This window comes from Dromiciops gliroides, chromosome 2 (assembly GCF_019393635.1).
Source record: "Dromiciops gliroides isolate mDroGli1 chromosome 2, mDroGli1.pri, whole genome shotgun sequence".
In the NCBI taxonomy this organism is placed as follows: domain Eukaryota; kingdom Metazoa; phylum Chordata; class Mammalia; order Microbiotheria; family Microbiotheriidae; genus Dromiciops; species Dromiciops gliroides.
The window spans coordinates 329737194-329758829 of record NC_057862.1 but is presented as its reverse complement, the minus strand read 5'-3'; the positions used below and the strand labels follow the sequence as shown (position 1 = coordinate 329758829).

The following is a 21636-nucleotide window of genomic DNA, read 5'->3' as shown; positions in this document are numbered from 1 at the left end:
TTAAGATAGATTTTAACTCAATATCATGCAGGTGATATAGAACTCAATACAAACTACAAACTGTTTAGTTCATAATATTCCACTGTAATCTCCTTGAAGGCAGGGATCATGCCTTGGTAGTCTTTATGGGATAATAATGACCTGTGTGGCAGAAGGTTATTGCAAGGATTAGGTGAGGTGAAGTGCTTTGTAAACCTCAAAGTGTGATATAAATGTCAATTGTTATTAGTTTATATCAGTCTGTGTGGATTGGGCACCATGGTGAATTTAACATATAAATATGATTCTTAAATGGTCCATTCTCCAAACAAAGAGCATTCCTCACTAATAATATTTTAAAATCCTTTGGAACAAGACAAGACCTCAGTTTATAAAGAATACAAACCTCCAAGTCAGAGTTCGAATGGAGTCTGGGTAGACGGAACTTGCATTTTACATACTGACTTTATATATGATAGAGGGCATCAACTTCCATGCTAAATCTGAGTGGCCATTAATTGTTCTCAGAAAATTTAAAACAGTACGTGGACTTGAATACAAAAGGCAAGCTGGCACATGGAGTTTGTAAGTCTTTCTCTGCTGCCCTCCTTTCTCACCTTTAGACATTCTGAATGTAATGAGGGCAGCCTCCAAGCAAACCTTTATTTTAGGATTTTGGAATCATTTTATTTGAAGGAAACTTTCCCCACAAAAAGAATAGAGACTACTGGATTTGGAGCCATAAATTTGTTGTTATTCAGTCACATCTGACACTTCCTGACCCCATTTGGGGTTTTCTTGGCAGATACTAGGGTGCTTTGCCATTTCCTTCTGCAGCTCATTTTACAGATGAAGAAACTGAGGCAAATAGGATTAAGGGACTTGCCCAGGGTCCCATAGCTAGTAAATGTCTAAAGCCAGATTTGAACTCAGATGAGTCTTCCTGATTCCCAGCCCAGTGCTCTGTCCACTGCACCACCTAGCTGCCTGGGGTCATAAGACCTGAGTTCAACTCTTAATTTTGTTGCTTATTATTATGTGACCTTGAGCTATGAGGTCAATAGAGTGCTGGACCCAGAGTCAGGAAGACCTGAGTCTGAAGCCAGCCTCAGACACTTACTATGTGACCCCGTGTGTGACCGTGTGACCCTGGACAAGTCATTTAACCATCACCTGCCTCAGTTTCCTCATGTCTAAAATGGGGATAATAATAGCACCTATTTCCCAGGGTTGTTTTGAGGATCAAGTTAGATATTTTTAAAGTGCTCCAGAAACCTTAGAGTGCCATATAAATGTTGGCTAAAATCATCATCATCATCATGGGCTTCAGTTTCCTCATCTGTAAAATGAAGGAATTTGCTTAAATGGTCACAATGACCCCTTTTTAGCTCCAAGTCTTATTGTTCTATGATCATGGGAGAGGAAAAAACATAACTATCATTATTCCTATTTTCTACAAAATGAAAAACTGTTGATCTTCCTATAACCCTGAACTTTTTTTACATTGGGTCCAAATGGCAATCATATGCATTATATGTAACCTTTGAAAGATGAAAAGGAGCATAAAGAGTGTTGGAATTGGAGCCAGAACCTCCAGGCTGATAATTCTGGTCTTGCCACCTAGGCCCAGTGTGACCTTGTGCAAGTTAGCTGTCTCTCAGGATCTCAGTTTCTTCATTTGTAAAACTGTGGGGTTTGCCTCTGGTTCTAAGATTCTGTGATCTGCCCCTATGTAGGCTAGTGAATGGCATCGCAGTTATTAGGCCTGTAATTCATGGCAGGGGGAGGATCCCTCGCCCCACCTCCATCTCATGGTTACTACCCAGCTGTGCCTGGAGAAGTTAAACATAATCATTAACCCATAGGTGACCCAAATAGAATTTTCTGTCACAAAGATCGGTTGAGTTCCAGGTATGACTTCATGGTAATTCTACCATAGGTAACCCAGCAATTTGAACCTTCTGTCTGCCTAATGATAATTTTACAATGTAATGGTTGTACTAAATCCTTTCACTTTTGCTCTATAGCCGCTGTTGTGACAAGAAAAGCTGTGGCAACCGAAATGAGACTCCCTCAGATCCAGTGATAATTGACAGGTAGGGGCCACTATTCTTTCCTTGAATCCTTATTCCTCATTATAATGAAACACCTGCCCTGTGTCACTAACGGGCAAGGGTTATGGATGTATATGGATGAAATCTGGTTGTTGATAGTGAATTAAGCTGAGCTGTGACTGCAGTTCCCATGAAGGCCATATGGAATGTTATTTGGAGAGAGACCTGTTCCTTGGAGGGCTCTGGTTTTGTGTCTGATTCATACTCTGAAAGGGATATTTTTTTTCTCCCTTGACTTTCTGTGGTTCAATCCTCATGCTGTGCCAGGAAGCTTCAGAAATAAAATAATAATAGTTTGTGATTTATGAAATGTGGTTGGGTCCTTATAAATATTTAACTTTTATTTGAAAAATGTTTGAATCATTATCACTTTTAGCTACAGTAGTTCTGTTGGATGCAATCCATCTACATTTTAAGGTTTTTATTTATGCATAAAAGCAGTTAAAAGAGATCTGTGAACTAAGATTTTCTACTATTATTTTCCGGGTTTGATTGCTACTTTTACTGTATTGTGAGTTGATTAATTCAGCCTGCTTGTCTTAATTATTGTGTTTTTAAACAGATCCATATTACTAATCTGACATGACCAAGTAAATCATGGAAGAACAATAAATCTGTTTTAGTTGTATATTACCATTTCAAGTCACTGTGCTTACACATTATGCAAAGTTGCATTCCAAATATTCATTTTACATTTTAATTATTGAAATTCATTGTACGGAAACATATATGATAAACCATTTGTTATGTAGCATTAGTCTTTGAGAGTAAATGGCCTGGAAGGTTTATGGATTCTGTCAGTTGTCAGCTAGGAAGAGGACCGCCTTCCACCAATCCACAAAAAGAACCTTGTAAGAGAGTAACTCTCTTCCTCCCATAAGGAAACACAAGGGCTAGTCAAAAAATCTTTTTAGGGTTTTGGCAATTTTTTTAAAGGTGATGCATCAGTTTTATATGGATCAAATCTCTTTTACTGGATTATCCATTTTTGGTGAGCAATAAAGCAAAGAAGATATGTTCTGTATCGTCGAACTTCATTAAAACCTAAGTTATGTGATCAGTAGCTCATCTTTTCACTTGTATGGTCGTTAGGGGCTAAAAGCCAAAGCAAATATTTATTGTCAATTATATGTTTTCAGTTTCAACAAATTGAGAATTATTAGACAGAGATCTTTAGCCTGTGAAATAATTTAATATTCAGACCTTTAAAATGCATTTTCATTCTCTGTAAGGTGATGTGAAAGCTAAACCTATGAAAGTTATGTGTAGCCATGCCACACAGAGAATTAAAAGGCCATGTCTATTTACCTGTTGGTATACCCTTCACACTTTTTCTGCAAAGATGTATAAATCTTCGAGTTAGGCAAAGTATGTCTATAATACACACACACATTTGTCCATTGTATAGGCAACTCAGTTTACTCAATCGGCCCTCTGTAGCCTGGTAATCAATGTAAATATTATGTTAGCCTTTTTAAAACAACATTTTTTTTAATGTAAAAAAGAATAATTCTGATCAAAGAACAAGTTCACATATTAGGCAAAGCCTCGAAATCCCCAACATCCTGTTATGCACACAGTTCAGTTTAGATGATAAAATAAACCTTACCTCGCCACCCGCAATGAAACATTTTTTGCTTGTGAATGGGTTAAGCTTTTAAGTTCTTCATTCGGTTTTAAATTGTGACTCTGATATAGAAGGTTGATATGACTGTGGTTTGAATAACATTTGATTTTGACCTGTTCCTGTGGGTTGCAATGGCATAAGAAACTTGACTCAGCAGTGCCATAATTAGCCCAGCCTGTGTTTTTGAAACAGGATTGTGTTACCTGGATTGCATTAGTACGGCTTCTATTGTTGCCGCTTTGCATCTGTCCCAGTAGGGTACTTAAAACCTTTTCTTGGCTGGGGTAGTTCAAACAATTTAGGCAAAATAAGTATGCACTTTATACTGTTGGTGGCTTTAGTAATATTACTCATGACATTTATCCTTTTCATTTTTTTCCCTTTGGTTTCGAAAGTAGGAAATCGTGTGTAGGCAGTGTCTGTCTCTTAAAAGGAGCACTTTTAAAACAGCTGAAGCACTAGACTATCTGCACAAGTCCTAACATATGTTTATTTGCCTGCTGTTATCACTTGTGCATGTGAACCATCTTTTTAAGCTAGGATGCCAATTGATATGCAAAACCCCATTTAGCTATTTTTATTTGCATGTGAGTTTTCAGAATTTATTTGTCCTTCGGACCGCCAGAGCTTTAAAAAGCCCTCGTCCTGTCTGTGCTGACATGTGAAACTTCCATTTTTTAACAAGAAGAGAAGAGAATAACAGCAACAAAGAACTTATACAAGGAAGGGCTAAATAGAAAAGATTTTTCAATTCCATAAAATTGCTGTGAAGGAAAAATATGATGGCAACCGTGTTTGAATTTCATAGTTTCCAATTTGATTCCATATTACGGATTGCATAATATCTGTGTTACGTGCTTAGAGTTTGATCTGCTTTCAGATTTATGGATGCGAATCCCAGCATATTGTGTAAAATAGGCCACGAGGCCTGCATACATCAGCAATAGTAACTGTTTCTACAAGACATACAACAATGTGCAATTATGGAATTGGGAGTGTGATCAATTGTTGTGTTGGGATTTAACATAGTTTTCATACACAGTCCCTATTTGGACACCAATAATTTTCAGTCCCTTCTTCCTGTCCTTCAGATTTTGGAAGAACATTTCTATTTTTATCACTTGAAAGACTTTTAGTTATGGTTATTTAGGAAAACTATTTATAGGGTATTTAGTCTTGTGACCAGACAAAGCTATTCTATGGTGCATAATAAGCTATTTTGTGACAAAACTTCGGTGTAGTAGTATTTGTTGCTGGTAATTTGGGGATAGCAACTAGCTAGATGGAGCTCATCAAAATAAGTGGAATTAAAAAAAATATCAGTGGTGGTTGCAAGATGTGATCTAGGGAATGGTCTCCCAGTTTGTGCTCTATTGTGATTGAACTCAACACAGTGAGGAAAAGAGACCTCGACAGTTTTAATACAATTATAGAAATTTGTTTTGTGTTCCCTGAAGATGGTAATTGTCATAGATGTTTCCAAATATCTAGATTTTGGCGGTTGTTTAGGCATGGCTGTAGTTAAATGTGTTAGTCTGAATAGTTGATGACCAGGAGCTAATGACACCATTACAGTTGTTGAGATGATTGGTTGTATGGTAATTATTGTTACATTTTCAAAAAAATATACTTCCTGTTATTAAATTAAGTTCAAGATTGATTTAACATTCATACAGTAACTGGTATTTGAATTTAAAAGGTTTGCAATAAAATTCTTGTTCAGAAATTGAATAAATTGTAGTTTTATTACCACATTGAATATCCTTGTGTCCTAACCTTTTTCCTTAGAGTTATCTTAGTTCAATAAATAAAACCTCATTAGACTATTCCCATTTCAACGAGTTTATTAAATTTTGCAGGAGTAATTAGCATAAGCTGTGCTAATTTTTCTGGAAGACTAATGAGAGAGGTTCTTAATTAGGTTTGCTTTGTAAGAATCAGAAAAGATGATAATGACAAAAGTCACATAGGGTAGAATGAAATAGGAGCCCAATTTTGTAATTTTTCTAAATCTGGGAAGGAGGCTTCCATTTCTTGTTACATGGAAAAATAAAAAAACCCATAAGTAAATATGTTAATAATTATTAAATATGTGGTTAGTTGGCTTAGATATTCATTCCCTATTTGCGTAACCCCCCCCTACTTTTCTAGAACTAATTCAGTATACACTAATCTAGCACTGTTTTAGATGAATGTAGATAATTTTGTAAGCACATTTAGTTCTCTGAAATGTAGTATAAAATCCCTTTTATGTAAAGAACTCAAATTTCATGTCAAATATGCATTGCTTAATTCCAGTAAATCAGGAGGCTAGAATATTTTTGTTTTCCTTCAGTTTGGGATCCAATGATAGATAATGTACTTTGACCAATAGGTAAAGGTTAGAGGTAACATTTCTTCAGATCTATATAATATCAGTGTTTGGTTGTTGCCAGATTAGAATAATGTTCTTTTAAAGAATATTTAGATTTGATAAATCATATAATTCCTCCTCATGCTACTTCTTTCTTATGTGAATTCTGTCCCCATCCTGTTAAAGTACAATGTAGCTGAATAAAAAAGGAATTATTTGTATGTTTTGGAATCCTCATACTTTATATGTAATAAATATATATATATATATAAGGAAATGTCAACTTATATATCCATAAAGATGTTACATTTGCTGATTGTGATTCACTTATGGTGAATATGATGATTCCTTCTTATTTATGTCTTTATTTCCCACTTTTAAAAAACAATTCTTTTGTAGTTTATTTTTGGCACCCATGGAGTCTTAGCTTTGAAATGGCCTTAATTGACACTTGACCTACAGTGACCCACACAAATTTTTGTCATCTTAAGAACAGACATCGTTGGATGGAATCCTTGTGTTTTAACATTCAACTAAGTCATTTTTCTTTCTCAATTTTGGCTTTCTAGATGCTAAGGATTTCATGAGCTTCTTGTTGGGATTCTCAAATGCTCTCCCTATTCATCTCAATTTCATTTACATGTTGATTAATTGGTGGATTATATGACTATTGTTAGAGATGATCAATTAAGAAAACATCGAGAAGATAGTTTGGCTTGATTATTTCAAAATTAAAGTCATCTCATTCTGCTTCATTGAAAAGGAAGAAAACTAGGTTGAAAATAGGTTTACAAAATTAATTAGTGACTAGATTTATATACTCTGCATTTCTGACTACTGTAGCAACTTTTGTGTTAAAAGCTATTAGGCATCCTCAGAAGAGAGCAATGTTACATTACTATAGGCAGACTTTTCCCCACATGAAGTGCTTGGGTGTTCGCTTTTTTTTTTTTTTTTTTAGTAGAATGTATCCTTATGTATGTAATGAGAAGTGGGAAGAATATGGAAAGTATTAGGCTTTGGATATGGTTTCACTGAGGAAAGGAATACATTTTTCCAAGTGTGTGAAGGCATCTGGGACCCTTTTAACACAAATGGTGTGGTATTGGCTAATTTTTTTCACCTATAATCATAGATAAGTTCCAGGATGCAGTTTGTCCATTTATTTTTATTTTCTTTATGATAAGCTTCCTCAAACAACATGAAAATTAAAGCTATTTTCATTAAGGTGATGGCCAAATAATCAGTTTCTATCCCATCTTGTGGCTTTGTTTCATTACCTTTCATCTAAAATTTATTATATTTTGGGTCTAGTTTTAAGTAAGGGTCAATTATTAAACTTAACTGACTTGTATGTCATTCATAATGGAAGCATGTAAATGTGAGAAACCGGTATAACTAGAGTTGTAAATATATCTCTGATTAAAATTTCCCAAAGCACTAATAAACCCTTTATGGTGATTACCTAGCCTTTAGTGCTTCATGAAAGTTTGTAAAGGTGATACATACCTTACAAAGTTACCCACAGGCTAGGTAATTGGTGTTCTGTCTGTTCTTTTGAGATATTTGCGTTTTTCAAAAGAAAAAAAAAGTCTTGTCTGGACCACTGCTACTGAACATGGATTCATTGTTGTTTAGTAACCTTTCTATATTTAAACATTTGCTTTCTTGGTGGGCATTCTTATATGATCATTAGGGATGGGATTTATGTGAAAATCTATCATTTAAAAAACCATCAAATATTAGAAAATATTCTGAGAATGCAAAAGGTTTTGTACATTGGTGCTCAGTGATTATGATGATATTAAAACAATAAGCAAATAAGTCTGAATTTTCTTTGCCTATCATCTATTGCCCAATTTACAACTAGGATACATTAAAATGTATTTCAAATATGCTGACATTATATCATAATGCAAAGTACTTTGACATGGCATAATACTAATGTGGACACTCTATAATGAATAACAGTGGTTTTCCTGTAAAGGAATTATTGCTAACAACTTCCAAGAAATATATTTAACCCAGCTTCAGAGAAATAGCAGTTGTGTATATGTGATGTAGCATTTCAGATCTTGCTATGAGTTTCCCTTTTCTAACCCCATCATCACTTGTCTCTTGTAACAGTTCTGGAAAAGTACAGAAAGTCAGTACAAAGTCTCCTGTGTATCATATTAGCAACTTTGTGCAGTCAGTTTGTGATCAGAATATATTACGGCATCAAAAATGTTTGCTTTTTCTAATGGAAGTTACCAAATGAGAAGACAAAATTCCTAGATCCACACCTCCAAATCTTTCTAACCCACCCCATGCACCTACACCCTACAGAACCCTTTAAACAAGACCCAATAAAATGGGCACAGTTTTAAATTCCTTTTTGAAGTCTCATGTAAAAAATAAATTCCTTGTCTTTAAAAATTCACATGTGATGGGTCACAATTTGTTTTCTTCCCATGTTATATTCTATGTAACCATATACTACACTGTGAAAGTGACCTAAATGCTCCTATTGCAGTAAGTGAAATATGGTGAACAGTACAGTTTTGTCTGGTTGCTCAGTGCCTCAAAAGGCACAGGCAGATGAAGATAAATCTCTTGAACAAACTATTTCTCCAATTACAAGCCTTTGTTCAGAAGCAAATAAAGGTTTTAGAGTTACAGTATCTATTGTAATAGAATTTTAATTGTGCCAACCCAGCTAAACCTCGAAGCCAAAGATGTTTTTTTTTGGGAGGGGGGTGTCAGTGGGACTGGGGAGAGAATACAGATGCACATGCTTGGAGATGGTGTGGTTGTTTTCTGTGTCAGATATAAAGTCAGGAATTTCCAGATAACAAGCTTAATAAAATAATTCTTTTGGGAGAAAAAAGTCACCGTTTAATCTCTGCAATATATGAGAGTAGTCTTCTCGGTGATGTAGGATTTTTTTTTTCTTTTGGAAGGTGAAGTGCATCTTGTAGCTTGAGAAAAGAAAAACACAACAACCAAAGTGAAAACAATCAGGACCTTAAAGCCCGCTTATAATGACAAGCAAACAGGCTGGCAAAATCACACAGCTTTTTCTGACATATCAAGCCCGGAGATGTAACTATACCATGTAGCTAACTGTTTGAGTCATACTAGTTTTGTAATAGAATATAAAAGTAATAGCGTTAGCTAACACATCTTTAATAAGATATTGGCCACTGCCCTGCCATATGCTACAGAGCAGGCTCTCACTCTGTGGGGCTTTTGATTCCTCTCAATAAGATTATTTCAAATACTCTAATCCTGAATCATTGACATGAATACAAAAGCCTAGTGACATCTAATAGATGCCTCTTAGCTTTGCTTTTCCTCTTGTTCCTCTCCTTTTTCTTCTCTTTTTACCTGACAAAAAGCTTACAGACACTTGGGCTCTGTCTCTCAGTAGCAGCATGGGGGGCTCCTCATGAAATATAAAGGAGGAAAAAGGACTGACACAGGGCTGATAAGCTACAGAGTAAAGGACCATAGATTAAAAGTAAATGCCAGTAAATCCTACCCAGTACACTCACTTGTTCTTTTATTGTTTTCTTTAACACTTTCAGCGCCATTGAAGGCAGGGAGAGGGAGAAGAGGCAACCCCAAACTCATGCATTGTGATTAGGAATGACATTAAACACTACATAATATTTGATAGGCTTGACAAGGCTCTCAAATTTTAATTCGTGTGAAAGTTTTTTTTAAAAGTTATTGTCTAGAAATGCCTTTTAAAATACACCCTGCACTACCTCCCCCCAAAAAAAAATTTGTCGGGAACTTTCAAGTGGCTTATTTAATTGACTGAATTTCTACAACATTTTTTTTTAAATCTTTTGGGGAAAGCCTTTTCTGTACAAGCTGACAGTTTTTGCCACTCTTACTGTAGAGGAAAAATTTCTTTTAAAAATGATTCATTGAAAAATAATCAAAATGAAAGCTCAGGGTGATTGTAAGAAATTAGTTGCTTGTCTTTGATAGGATCTGACTGTTAGCATGTGAAAGTTATGGCTTCAAGGCACCAATGAACTCACTCCAGGCTGGGCTTTTTGGTCTGTCACAAACAATCCTCCTCCCCCCACCCCAACTTATGCTGTGAAAAGATGATCCTGGAAACAGCTTGCTGTACAGTTGAATGCCTTCATGAGAGGTTCTTTCTTTTTCTTTTTTTAAGTCCAAAGTAATGATGATTTGAGTAATGTCTTTTACTCTACAGAATATCAGACTATAGTCACTTTGATTCAACATGTTTGTTACTTTACAGATTAAATTTCAGGTGTTTTTCCCCTCTTACTTCCTCTATTCTTCCAGCTAGTTAGGGTTTTAGTCTAATAGTAATTTTCAGGAATGTATTGTTTCAGTTACAGTAGTTTTTTGGTGCACATAGCCTCACTGTTGGCTGACATAACAGAAGAAATCTTATTTAAATTCATATACCTGGTTCAAATATGGCAGAAAGTTTTCATAGCAGTGGGGGAATGAACGACATATTATATGTTCATTAGAAAGTCCTTTACTTTAGAAAAAGAAGATATGGTTGGGAGTTAAAAGAGCTATCTCTGGAGCTACTAACTTCAGTGATAAGAGAAGAAAATTTTTGCTTGGTGTATTCCTCCTTTCTCTGTATAACTTTGTTGATATTTTAATCCTAGATTGTGATCATAGAATGATTTGAAAAAAAATTATTTCCTTGTGCTTGTGGCAGTGGTGATGAAAGAATATCCCTTGAGATTCTGATATACATTTTTTGATTAGATATCAGTATTTGGATTCTAGTCTATGAGCATCTTTAAAACAAACACACAGAAATGTACATCTGTAATAATACCTTGTATTTCAATGTTTGGAGGCAGCATGGGTAGTGGATAGGGGGCTGGCCTTGTAGTCAGGATCATTTTAGTATAGTGGAAGGAGTCTGGGATTTGGAGTCTGAGGAGCCAGGTTTAAATTCCAGCTCTGCTTCTCAATAGCTGTGTAACCTGGACAAGTCATTGAACCTTTTATGGGCCTTAGTTTCCCCATCTGTAAAATGAAGTGGGGGGTGTGTTATGTGATATTTAGGATCTTTAATCCTGTCTCTGTACCATACTGACCATGTAACAGTGTGCCATTAAGTCACTGACCTCAGTGTTCCAGACAACTCTCGAAAACTATAAATTACAGTATTAGTTGCCTATAGAATTAGTTTCCACACAGAGACTTCCCCACACTTCCCTTAATTTTTTTAAGAGTGCTTTGATTTGTTTTTCATAGAAATCCTGTGAAGTAGGTATGGAAGATGCCACTCTTTTTTGTAGAAGAGGAAACTGGATCATAGGTGAAGAGATCAAATTCGTAGAGTAGTGGCAGACTCAGGATTAGAACCTGGGTTTCTAGACTCTCATCCTGGGCTTTTTATCACTATATCATCTTGCTTACTGTATCCCATGGAGTCATGCTTTCCATGCACTATTGCTTTCTTAACTAATTCTTAAGTTGATATCTTGTTTATTTAGCCTTTGTTTTTTTTTAATTCAGTGTTCTATAAATTTGTTTGAATTCATGCAGGTGTTGGAGGAGATGTTGAGTTTGTATTGTTTACTCACTAGGCTAAGTCAGTGTGACATCTGTGCATCTTAACGTGAACAAAATGATTATTCAAAGGGAGTTTGTTCTACTTATAACATTATTGTTCTTATGATTCCTTCCTCAGTTTCATTATCTGTAAAATGAGAGATAACAATAATCATAGTCTTCTGTTCTTCATTACTCCTTCTGTCCCACTCTTCTTAAATATATTCCTTATCCTTTTGATGACCTTCCAGTTCTCCTAATCATCACCCCTGTCTTGGTGCTTCTTTCACAGTCTTGACAAGTCAAACAGTCAGGGTTTAGATAGTTACCCCCTTGTCCTAATACTGTTCACATTTTGTCTCACACCCTACCAATTCTCAACTCTAGTCATTGTCCACTCCATCCCCTGCCTTCTTTGTCCTACTCCTGTGTTACTGAATTGTTGCTGGAGGAAGGTACAAAATCACTTCAGTTTGGTCCCCTACAAATTCATGTTACTTAATCTAAACTGGGCCCTCACTATTGCACACTAATTTTTTTTGTTTGTTTTTGTTTTTGTTTTCTGTGGGGCTACCTGGGTTAAGTGACTTGCCCAGGGTCACACAGCTAGTAATTGTCAAGTGTCTGAGGCTGGATTTAAACTCAGGTACTCCTGAATCCAGGGCCAGTGCTCTATCCACTTCGACACCTAGCTGCCCCCACAGTAATTTTTTTATCTACCCCAATAGACTGTCACATTCTCCAAAGACTGTCGCTAACTTTTTGCCTTCTCTTGTCAGATCTCCAATACCATCTACAAACTCCCATTTCTCGTCAGGTATAAGCTATAAGTTGTGAGTGTCCTTGTCTTCCCCTTTCTTCATATTTTAATACTTTGTCATCAAGCTTCAACATATCACTTGTCCTTTCTTCCCTTGCCTCTGTCACAAAGAATGAGGAAGCTAATGTAGCTATGGGACAATACTCATCCCTCTACAAATGCCCTTGACCTCATCCTAATGATCTCATTCTCTCTTCTCACCCCCTTCTGCCCTTCATTTCTTCTTCAATAGCTCCCAATTCTACTCCTTTCTGAAGCCAACAAGCATGCTTCCCCCCATCCTTAGACAACCTTCATTTGACTATGTTTGCTGTATAAAGTGATTGTCCTTTCTTTCAACTCCCCTTTCACTGTTAAGCTTCTATAAAGAATTGTTTACACTTGCTGCTTCCACTTCCTTACCACCCACTCAGTCTTCAGTTCTTTGAGGTTTGGCTCCTGATACTACCATCTTAATGAAACTACTTGTTCAAATCCTTTCTTAATGGATAAATCTGATGCTCTTTTCTCAGTCCTCATGTTTCTTGACTTTTCTGCAAGTTTCAACATCCTTTTCTCCTGGATATTTTCTCCTCCCTTCTTGTTGTTGATGTTGTTGTTGTTGTTGTTGTTGGTGGTGGTGGTGGTGTGTGTGTGTGTGTGTGTGTGTGTATGTGAGTGAGAGACAGACAGAGAGACAGAGACAGACAGACAGAGTTTTCTCTGTCTGCTTTTCTTGTGCTGGATTAACATCTAGCTCTCTTGTCCTCTTATTCGTTGAGGTAGGTATCTTGAGGCCTTTTCCTTTCTCTCTAGATTTTCCCTTTATGATCTAATTTGCTCAAATCTCCACGAAGCTAATCCTCAAATCTATATGTCCAGTCCCGTTTCTTTTTTAGAACTCGGTTCTGCACCACATGCCATATAAATTTCCTACTGGATATCATGCTAGCTCAAACCTCAAACTCGACATGTCCAAAAGTGAATTCATCATCCCCTAAAATCATCCTTCCTCCAAACTTGCTTATCTCTGTGGATGGCATTTCCATCCTTGCAATCATTCAATCAAGCAACCAGCATTTATTAGATGCCTACTCTGCACGCCCAATTGCCTGAGTTTGTTACCTCAAAATTATCTTTGACTTCCCTCTCCACCCTTTTATCAAATCAGATGCCAAGTTGTGTTCATTCTACTTCTATTTTTCACATGTATGCGATTATTTCCACTCATGACCATCACGCTAGTTGAGTTCTCACCATCTGGTAATAATGATTGATAATGAAGGTTGTCCATGTCACCAGTCCTAGAATGGTAACACATTCTTCACATAACTGCCAGAAAAATCTTATGAGGTACAGGCATGTACGATTATGTTACTCTCCCTCTCAAAGACCTTGAATGGCTCTCTGTTGTCTCTAGGATAAAATGCAAATTCCTGAGCCTGGCTTTTTAGGCCTTCTGCCATCTGGTTACAACTTCTCTCTTCAGCCTTATTTCACTTACCTTCCCATTCACCTGTTCTACATTTCAGCCAAAGTGGAATTGCTTCTGCACCCACCTTAAAATGGTCATGACATTTCCAACCTCTGTACATTTTCAAAAGCTGAACTACATGTTTGGAATGCACACCATCTTTGATTTTTCAGTTTTTATCTTTCTTCAAGGCTTAACTTAAGTTCTGTATCTTTCATGAAGTCTCTGAATCTTTCAGCTGCTAGTTTTCTCTCCCTCCTTACAAAGTCCTCTAGCACTTTGTGTGATCTCTCCTTTAGCTCTTTCTCTCTCTACTTGTATTATTCTGCTCATAATATATTCCTCTAGTAAAATGTAAGCTTCTTGAAATTAGGGACCTTTCCTCCCATTTTGTTCCCAGCACATAGTAGGAACTTAACAAATATTTTCAGAATTGCATTTGTTGTCATTGAATAGCAAATATTTATTAAATGTCTGCTGTGTGTAGGGCACTGGGGTACATGAAAAGATTTAATCAGGATTTAGACCATGCCTTCTTACCATGGGGCTCAGATTCTAGGAATAATACTTGCACTACCTACCTTACATAGAGGTTATGGGGAAAATGCTTTTTATTTTTTAAAGTGTTTCTATAACTGAAATGAATTGTAACTGAGGTCATTTCTAGCTTGAACATTTCATTGGTTCTGGTCTTCCACATTGCTGAGTAAATGGAGGCAAAAGATATCTTACTGTGGTTAAGCATTCAATCTAGGAAGTTTGGTACAGTTTTGTTAATTACGTTTTTTGAGTATTGAGATGGTTTTGTAACAACCACCCAGTAAATAAATGTGAAAAGACATTGTCCTTTGATAAATAGAAACTTCTGTAGGAAATGGTAAAGCATTGAATTTATGGCAATCTTATATGATTATAGTTGTGGATCTTCTCATTGCTTAGCTAGTTAATTGATCAAGTAAATCATGGTGCAGACATGTAAGTGAAAATCTCTGTTGTTGACATTCTCATCTACACTTTCAAGCACAGATTCTATTACTAACTAATATTGCTATTATATACAGTGATATGACTTAAAAAATACCCTCATCCATGGCACTTGTGAAGATATAGGAGAATTTTGGGAATGTCTTGGTTTGCCATGGTAACACGGTTATCTCCCATTATTCTGTCAAATGTGAAACAAATTTCAGACTAGCACATATCAAAGCTAGCTTTTGTTTTACCCAATCTGCAAGAGCCTTAAGAACTCAGCATTTTACCTCTCCCAAGCAGGTATTATATTGATGTGCTGCTTTGGTGATTGAAGGGTTAATGAATTGCCACCTCCTCCTAGAAATCCCATCATGTGCCTGGTTGACTCTGAAAGAAGGGGCTTGAAGTTGCCTACGGGGCATCCCTTTTCCCAGCTTTTTCTTAGGCCACCTGGGCAGATGAGATCCTCACTAGCATGTCCCTAGGACACAAAATCCAATCAGGCGCTGCCTCTTCTGGTCTCAGTGACCTGCTTGCTTGGAAAAGGAGGAGAAACAGAGGGGAGCTAATATTTGATAGGCTACATCATCTGGCTTTAGGGGGCTCCTGTATCTGCGTGAGGAAGGAAGTTCTTCCTTCGTTTCCAAGATAAGGTGTCATTCATGAGAGTCATGCGCTGAACTAATCAGGTTAATTGAGAGGCACTGAATAGTCCTCATTGAGCTGATCTCTTCTTCCTGTTAAATGCAGATAGCAGAGACGGGGAGATTTCACATCTTGTAGCTCTTTCCGCATAGCACATGAAATCTACAAACCAGCATGGAACTTAGTTGAGCAGAATGTCATTAGGGCTATTTGAAGCATGGATTTTTCTTGTATAATAAACAACATAGCATTTTTTAAAAAGTTTTTTCCCCTCTAAGAGTAATGCATTTAAGTATATGACTCATATGACATGTTCTTCAGTGTTTTTTTTTTAATGTTAAAGTAAATTTAGCATGATAGATCTGCTGGGAAAATTTTGTTTAAGAATTCAAAGACTTGGTGACTTATTGGCGAATCCTGCTTAATTTTTTATGACTTGGTCTAGTGTATCATCAGAGACAAGTAGATCCACCAATTATTATTTATCAATGTCCAGATGCTACTAAGTTCTTTACCCCTCAGCACTTTTATTTCTGACCTTAATTTGCCATTTTGGAAAAGTAGGAATATTTCTCTTCTTGGAGAAGAAAAGAATAGGTTAAACTTAATTCTGTGAAGTCAGAAGTTGCTCCTCTCCTTTCTCCAACTCAAACTGATTTGTTATAGTTTAATTTAAACACTATCCTTGTCTATTCCCCCCTCCCAATTCCCCTTTCCTTGGAAGTTTTGGGAATGACTTTAATTATCTCTGCAATCACATTCTCATTGCTGCCCCTGCGAAAGTGTGTAGTCATGGATTGCTAGGATTATTTTCTTTAGCACTTGGGGATAGAGAAACCGGTTGTTTCAAAATGAGAACCAGCTGGCTTCTCAAAGCTGTCATTTAATGGGGAGCCACTTTTATACACAAAGCCTTAGCCTAGGTTAGTCATTAAGTCAAACCCCAAATCAGCAGTGTTTGGTCTATCACCCTTTATTATATGCTGAGCTAGGGGTGATTTTGTGGATGTAACAGAAATTGCATCTTTAGTTTTGCTATGTGACTAAGCTCTAGCTTTAGGAGGTAGCTGTAATAAACCAAGTACACCATTCCCCTCTCAGTATGACATTTTATTGACTTGCATTCCCCAAATTCAGAAAATAAAATTAAACCCACGCTTCAGCATAATGTTACATGCACATTAGATAGCTTAAAGGTAGCTATATATACTGATAAAGCAAGATGCTGGTCAGATGCATAGAACCAATGAGAGGTCAGAGAGAATTTCTGTTATCAGACATCTTTTGTGATATGCTTTAAAATAAGGACAAGGATGATAGACCAGGTAGACAGACAGACAGACACAGACAGATAGATAGATATGCATACCTCCATATATATTTGCAGATTTTCAAGCTTGTAGAAACTGGTTTATTGTCATACCTGTAAATCTTGAGTATTTCCAAATTCAATTTGAAATGGGAAGCATACCTTCATTTAGTAGCCAAATATGTGAAATTATATACAATATTTTGGGGGCATTATGTCATGGAAAAGCTATATTGTAAAAAAAAAGTGGCTCAAAAGACAAACCCATGATAGATGGTAAATAGTTGTTTGGAAGATTTGTTTTTTTAAAGTGCATTAATTGTTGAAATCCAATATTAAATTGGTGTTTATCATATTTAAAACCAATAAGAATGTGGGGTAGGGGATTGTAATGGGTTTAAAGAAATCTTACTGTACACATGTGAAGGTTTGTTTTGCTTTGCTTAACTAAAATAAAATACTTTGATAAAAGCATGGACTATAACATGCTTTTTATAACAATGTTAGTATCCTAAGTACAACAAAATTATTTTTTAAACAAACATTACAAAAATATGATTGCAGGTGGTCTAGTTACTATTAAACCAAGATAGCCAGTCATAAAAGTATATATATGGATATATACATATGTATATATACACACATACATACATATGTCATATATGTGCATATCTTTTCTTTTTCATTTGTTTTTATGTTTTTATGTTGAAACAGTTGTTGGGCAATATTATATCATCATTTGGGGTTTATAAACCATTTTTAATGTGGTCTTTTTACATATTGCTTCAGATTCTATTTTTACTGTGTATATATGTATATATACATATCTTAAGGTTCCTTTTTATTTATTAAAAACAAATAACAGTTATATTTCTAGTCACTCAAATTTGGACTGAATTTTACTTCCTGTTTCAAAGGTCAAGGCAAGCTGACCTCAACAGCAGTGTGGAGACTGCTGAATTATTCATATCATTGACTTTGTGTCAGCTTCCACATTTGTGGAGAGGGATGTTTTATTCATTTATCTCATTTAGGGTTCTTCTCTGCACCTGTTTCTACCATTAAGTACCCTGTAATTTGCATTTGATGCTAATTTAGTTTCATATCAGCCTGGTCCCCCCTTGTTAATTTAATTTTCTAAGACCCTTTTCATTACAGTAGAAATGTTTTCCTCTTTAAAGCAAACATCTATACAAGTAATTGTATAAACTGCCTTTTAAATAATATCTTTTAGAAGATTCCATCGTTTAATTCCTTAATTCCTATAATTAGCCATGGTTTGATTAATGTTTCAAAGGGTTAAATTAAAATGCAGAGTTACTCAAATGCAGACTTGAATAATTCTTTGCCCACAACAGCTTTTGCATTCTTGTGTTTATTCTTATAATTCTCAGAACAGTATGTCTTAACAGCAGTAATTTTCTTTATTTAGTGATTTGTTTGGTTTGCTAATAGTAGTTGTTTTTCAAATCACCAGGTTCTCAATATTACTTGTGAAATGTTAGTTTTTCTTTTCTCCAAATAACTGATAGATAATAAGAGGCTTAAGAAAGTCCTTTCTAAAAATAATTTATGAGATACCTAAAATATCAATCCAGAATTTAAAAATGTCACCATTCTGGAAATTCTATGACAGTCTTGTATAATGTTGCTCATGCAGCTATGGCTTGGAGTATTTTAACTTTTGGATGGTGAGGGGTTTAGATTCCATCTCTAAGAACATTTCCAGCCTTGAAGTTTTAAGGTATTTAGCTATGTATATCCTTCCTAATTCTTGTTTTTTAGGGGTTTGCACACATCAGCTATTGGAAAGCTTGCTGCCTCCCTGATCATCAGAGTTCTAGCAAGTTTCCATTGTATTGGCTTCCATATGGCTAGTACTTAAGCCTTTCCCATTTCCTATAGTATAGAAATTAAGGTTTGGTTGCTTGGAAAGCTCTGTGAATAGTTGGAGATTGTATTGGTAATACAGGCCATTTTGGGAATGAGGCAGTGGTGGGGGTAGAAGCAACCACTTGAATGTCAACAGCAGAATGACCTTAAAACCATTTCTATCATTTCTAATTTTAATTTTCTTCTTATTTTTTTTAGTGAGGCAATTGGGATTAAGTGACTTGCCCAGGGTCACACAGCTAGTAAGGGTCAATCAAGTGTCTGAGGCCAAATTTGAACTCAGGTCCTCTTGAATCCAGGGCTGGTGCTCTACCCACTGCGCTCCCTAGCTGCCCCCATTTCTATCATTTCTAATCAACTTTTAGAAATCTTTTTTTTTTCCCCAAGAGGAGCTTTTGCTCTGTTCCATCCCTTTAAAGATGTTTGAAGTAGGTGTTTGATAAAGTTGTATTCCTTCCCTGTACCTCTTCTGCTGAAGGGATTTTTAAACATAGCATGACTACTAGGTTTAAGAATTTCTAACAGGGAAATGTTTTTTAAAGTAATTAGTACAAGTTCTAAAGTTAAGACTCTCCTCACTTTATTGGGTCCATTTCTCTAGGGTCAACAAATGGTAGAATGATTTGAATTTCCAATAGGGCAAATTTCTAAATAGAGTGGCAATCCACTGGAGTTTTGATATTGCCTCCCCTGCAGCTTAAGTAGGAAATTACTCTTGAAAACTCCCACATAGCAATCTGCTTCCTTTAAATATAGAGTAGGTTCTCCTCTGCTTGGCATGGTGATAGATTGGATAACTTCTGAGAGTATTTTGGGGGGTGGGGGTCTCTGCCAGGCTCTGTAAGCCCATGAGAGTATAAACTCCTTGAAAATATGGGCTAAAAGGGGAGTAGTGTCAAACTCAAATAGATATGGAGCCCTGGCTGCATATTAACTTAGAAAACCACAAATAAACATTATCTATGTTGTGTATTTTTGAAATTTACTTTGTTAAACATTTTCCAATTACATTTGAATCTGGTGCTTTGTTTGCATTCCTAGTACCTTGAGCAGCACATTTCACATGGTAGGGACTTAAGAAATGTTAACTTGATCAGTTAAGGTTTCTTTAGCCCTGGAGTTCACCTATGTGACTTGCCTGTGGTCACATATATAGCTAAATGGCAGAGCTGGGATTTGAAATCAGGTCTTCTGAAAGATCATTGGATTTAACATTAATGAGTACTATGGAAAACTAGTCTAATCTTTTCATTTTATAGATGAGGAAATTAAGATTTACAATCATTAAATGATTATCCCCATTTTAGAAATGAGAAGAATGAAGGTAGTATGGTTGTTGTATGTAGATCAGCAATGGAAAGCCGTATCTAGCTTTATTTTGTCACCGTTTTACTTCCTTACCTCTTCTATTAGATGGAATTTGTTTAGAATTGTATTGAAGTCACCCACTGCCTCTGGAGTCAGAAGACCTGGGTTCAAATCCTATCTCTCATATTTAATTAGCAGTGTGACCTTGGGCCTCATATGTAAAATAGAAGGCTTGGATAAAATGATCTTTAAGGTCCCTTCCAGATTTAGATCACTTGCCATCAACTTCTGAGTAACCTGGGATCCATAGGAGAAGCAGTTATTTGCTGTGCTTTGTTTCTGAGATAGGTGAATGTTCTATACTGAAATCCTAATCCAGTGCCTCCTTATGCAGTGGATGGGACCCTGGGTTCTCAAGGGCTATGTCAGCAGAGTCTAATCTCTGGAGAGTACTAGCTTATTGGTTTTGTTTTTTGTTTTGCTTTGTTTTGTTTTTTAGTGAGGCAATTGGGGTTAAGTGACTTGCCCAGGGTCGCACAGCTAAGGTATAGAGGGATTGTGGTGCAGAGTTACCTTGTCTGTTCATGCTGCACCAAGAAAATCATAGAACCTCAAAGGAAATATCGTTTAACCATATCTAACTAATGTCTAGCGTGTGTGGGTGGGTGGGTGGGGGGCTATCTCATAATTTGTTTTCATGTAACTTGTGATTTCAGCAGTACAGACAGCACCTTGGAGATGAAACTCCCTCTACCACTGCAGACCAGAAACTGTTCTTTAAGAGGGTTGCCAGGAGCACTGAGAAGTTAAGGAACTTGGCTAGAGTCACACAGCCACTCTGTGTCAGAGGCAAGCCTTGGACCAGGGGTTGGCTCTTTATGTCATTTGACACAGTGATTCTCTGTCTAATAAAGGTCTTATGGTATAATGGATAAACAGTCTGAGCTTTGAATCTAATAGTAACATTGTTTTTGAGTTGTTTCAGTCATGTCCAACTCTTCCTGACCCCATCTGGGGCTTTCTTTTTTTGTTTGTGGGGCAATGGGAGTTAAGTCACTTGCCCAGGGTCACACAGCCAGTAAGTGTTAAGTGTCTGAGGCCGGATTTGAACTCAGGTCCTCCTTACTCCAGGGCCGGTGCTCTATCTACCGCGCCACCTAGCTGCCCCCATCTGGGGCTTTCTTGACAAAGTCAAGTGATTTACCATCCTTCTCCAGCTCATATTACTGATGAGGAAACTGAGGCAAACATAGTTAAGTGACTTGCCCAGGGGTTACACAGCTAGTAAGTGTCAGAGGCCGGATGATGATGAGTTCTTCTGACTGCAGGAAGGGTGCTCTATCTACTGTGCCATCTAGCTGCCCATGTCTGCTTTAGTTTCCTCAACTGCAAAGTGGGGATAATAATAACACCTGCCTCCCAGAATTCTTGTGAGGATCAAGAGAAAATATTTGGAAGATGTTTAGGATGGTGCCTAGAAAATAGTAGATGCTTAATAAATGCTTGTTCTATTACTGTTTCCTCTTCTTCCCTCCCCTCCCACTTTGAAATGCAGTTAAAACACAAGAAGATCCTTCTCTTAAAGATACTTTTGATCGTACCTTTCCTGA

General features: G+C 36.6%; 1 protein-coding gene across 1 annotated transcript in view; it reads left to right on the top strand.

Moving 5' to 3' along the window:
- EBF1 (EBF transcription factor 1) overlaps positions 1 to 21636 on the top strand; it is a 469914-nt gene that overhangs the window by 25332 nt on the left and 422946 nt on the right. Inside the window, 1 exon segment of the mRNA XM_043988839.1 lies at positions 2007 to 2075. Within this exon segment, the coding sequence (XP_043844774.1) occupies positions 2007 to 2075 (69 nt within the window).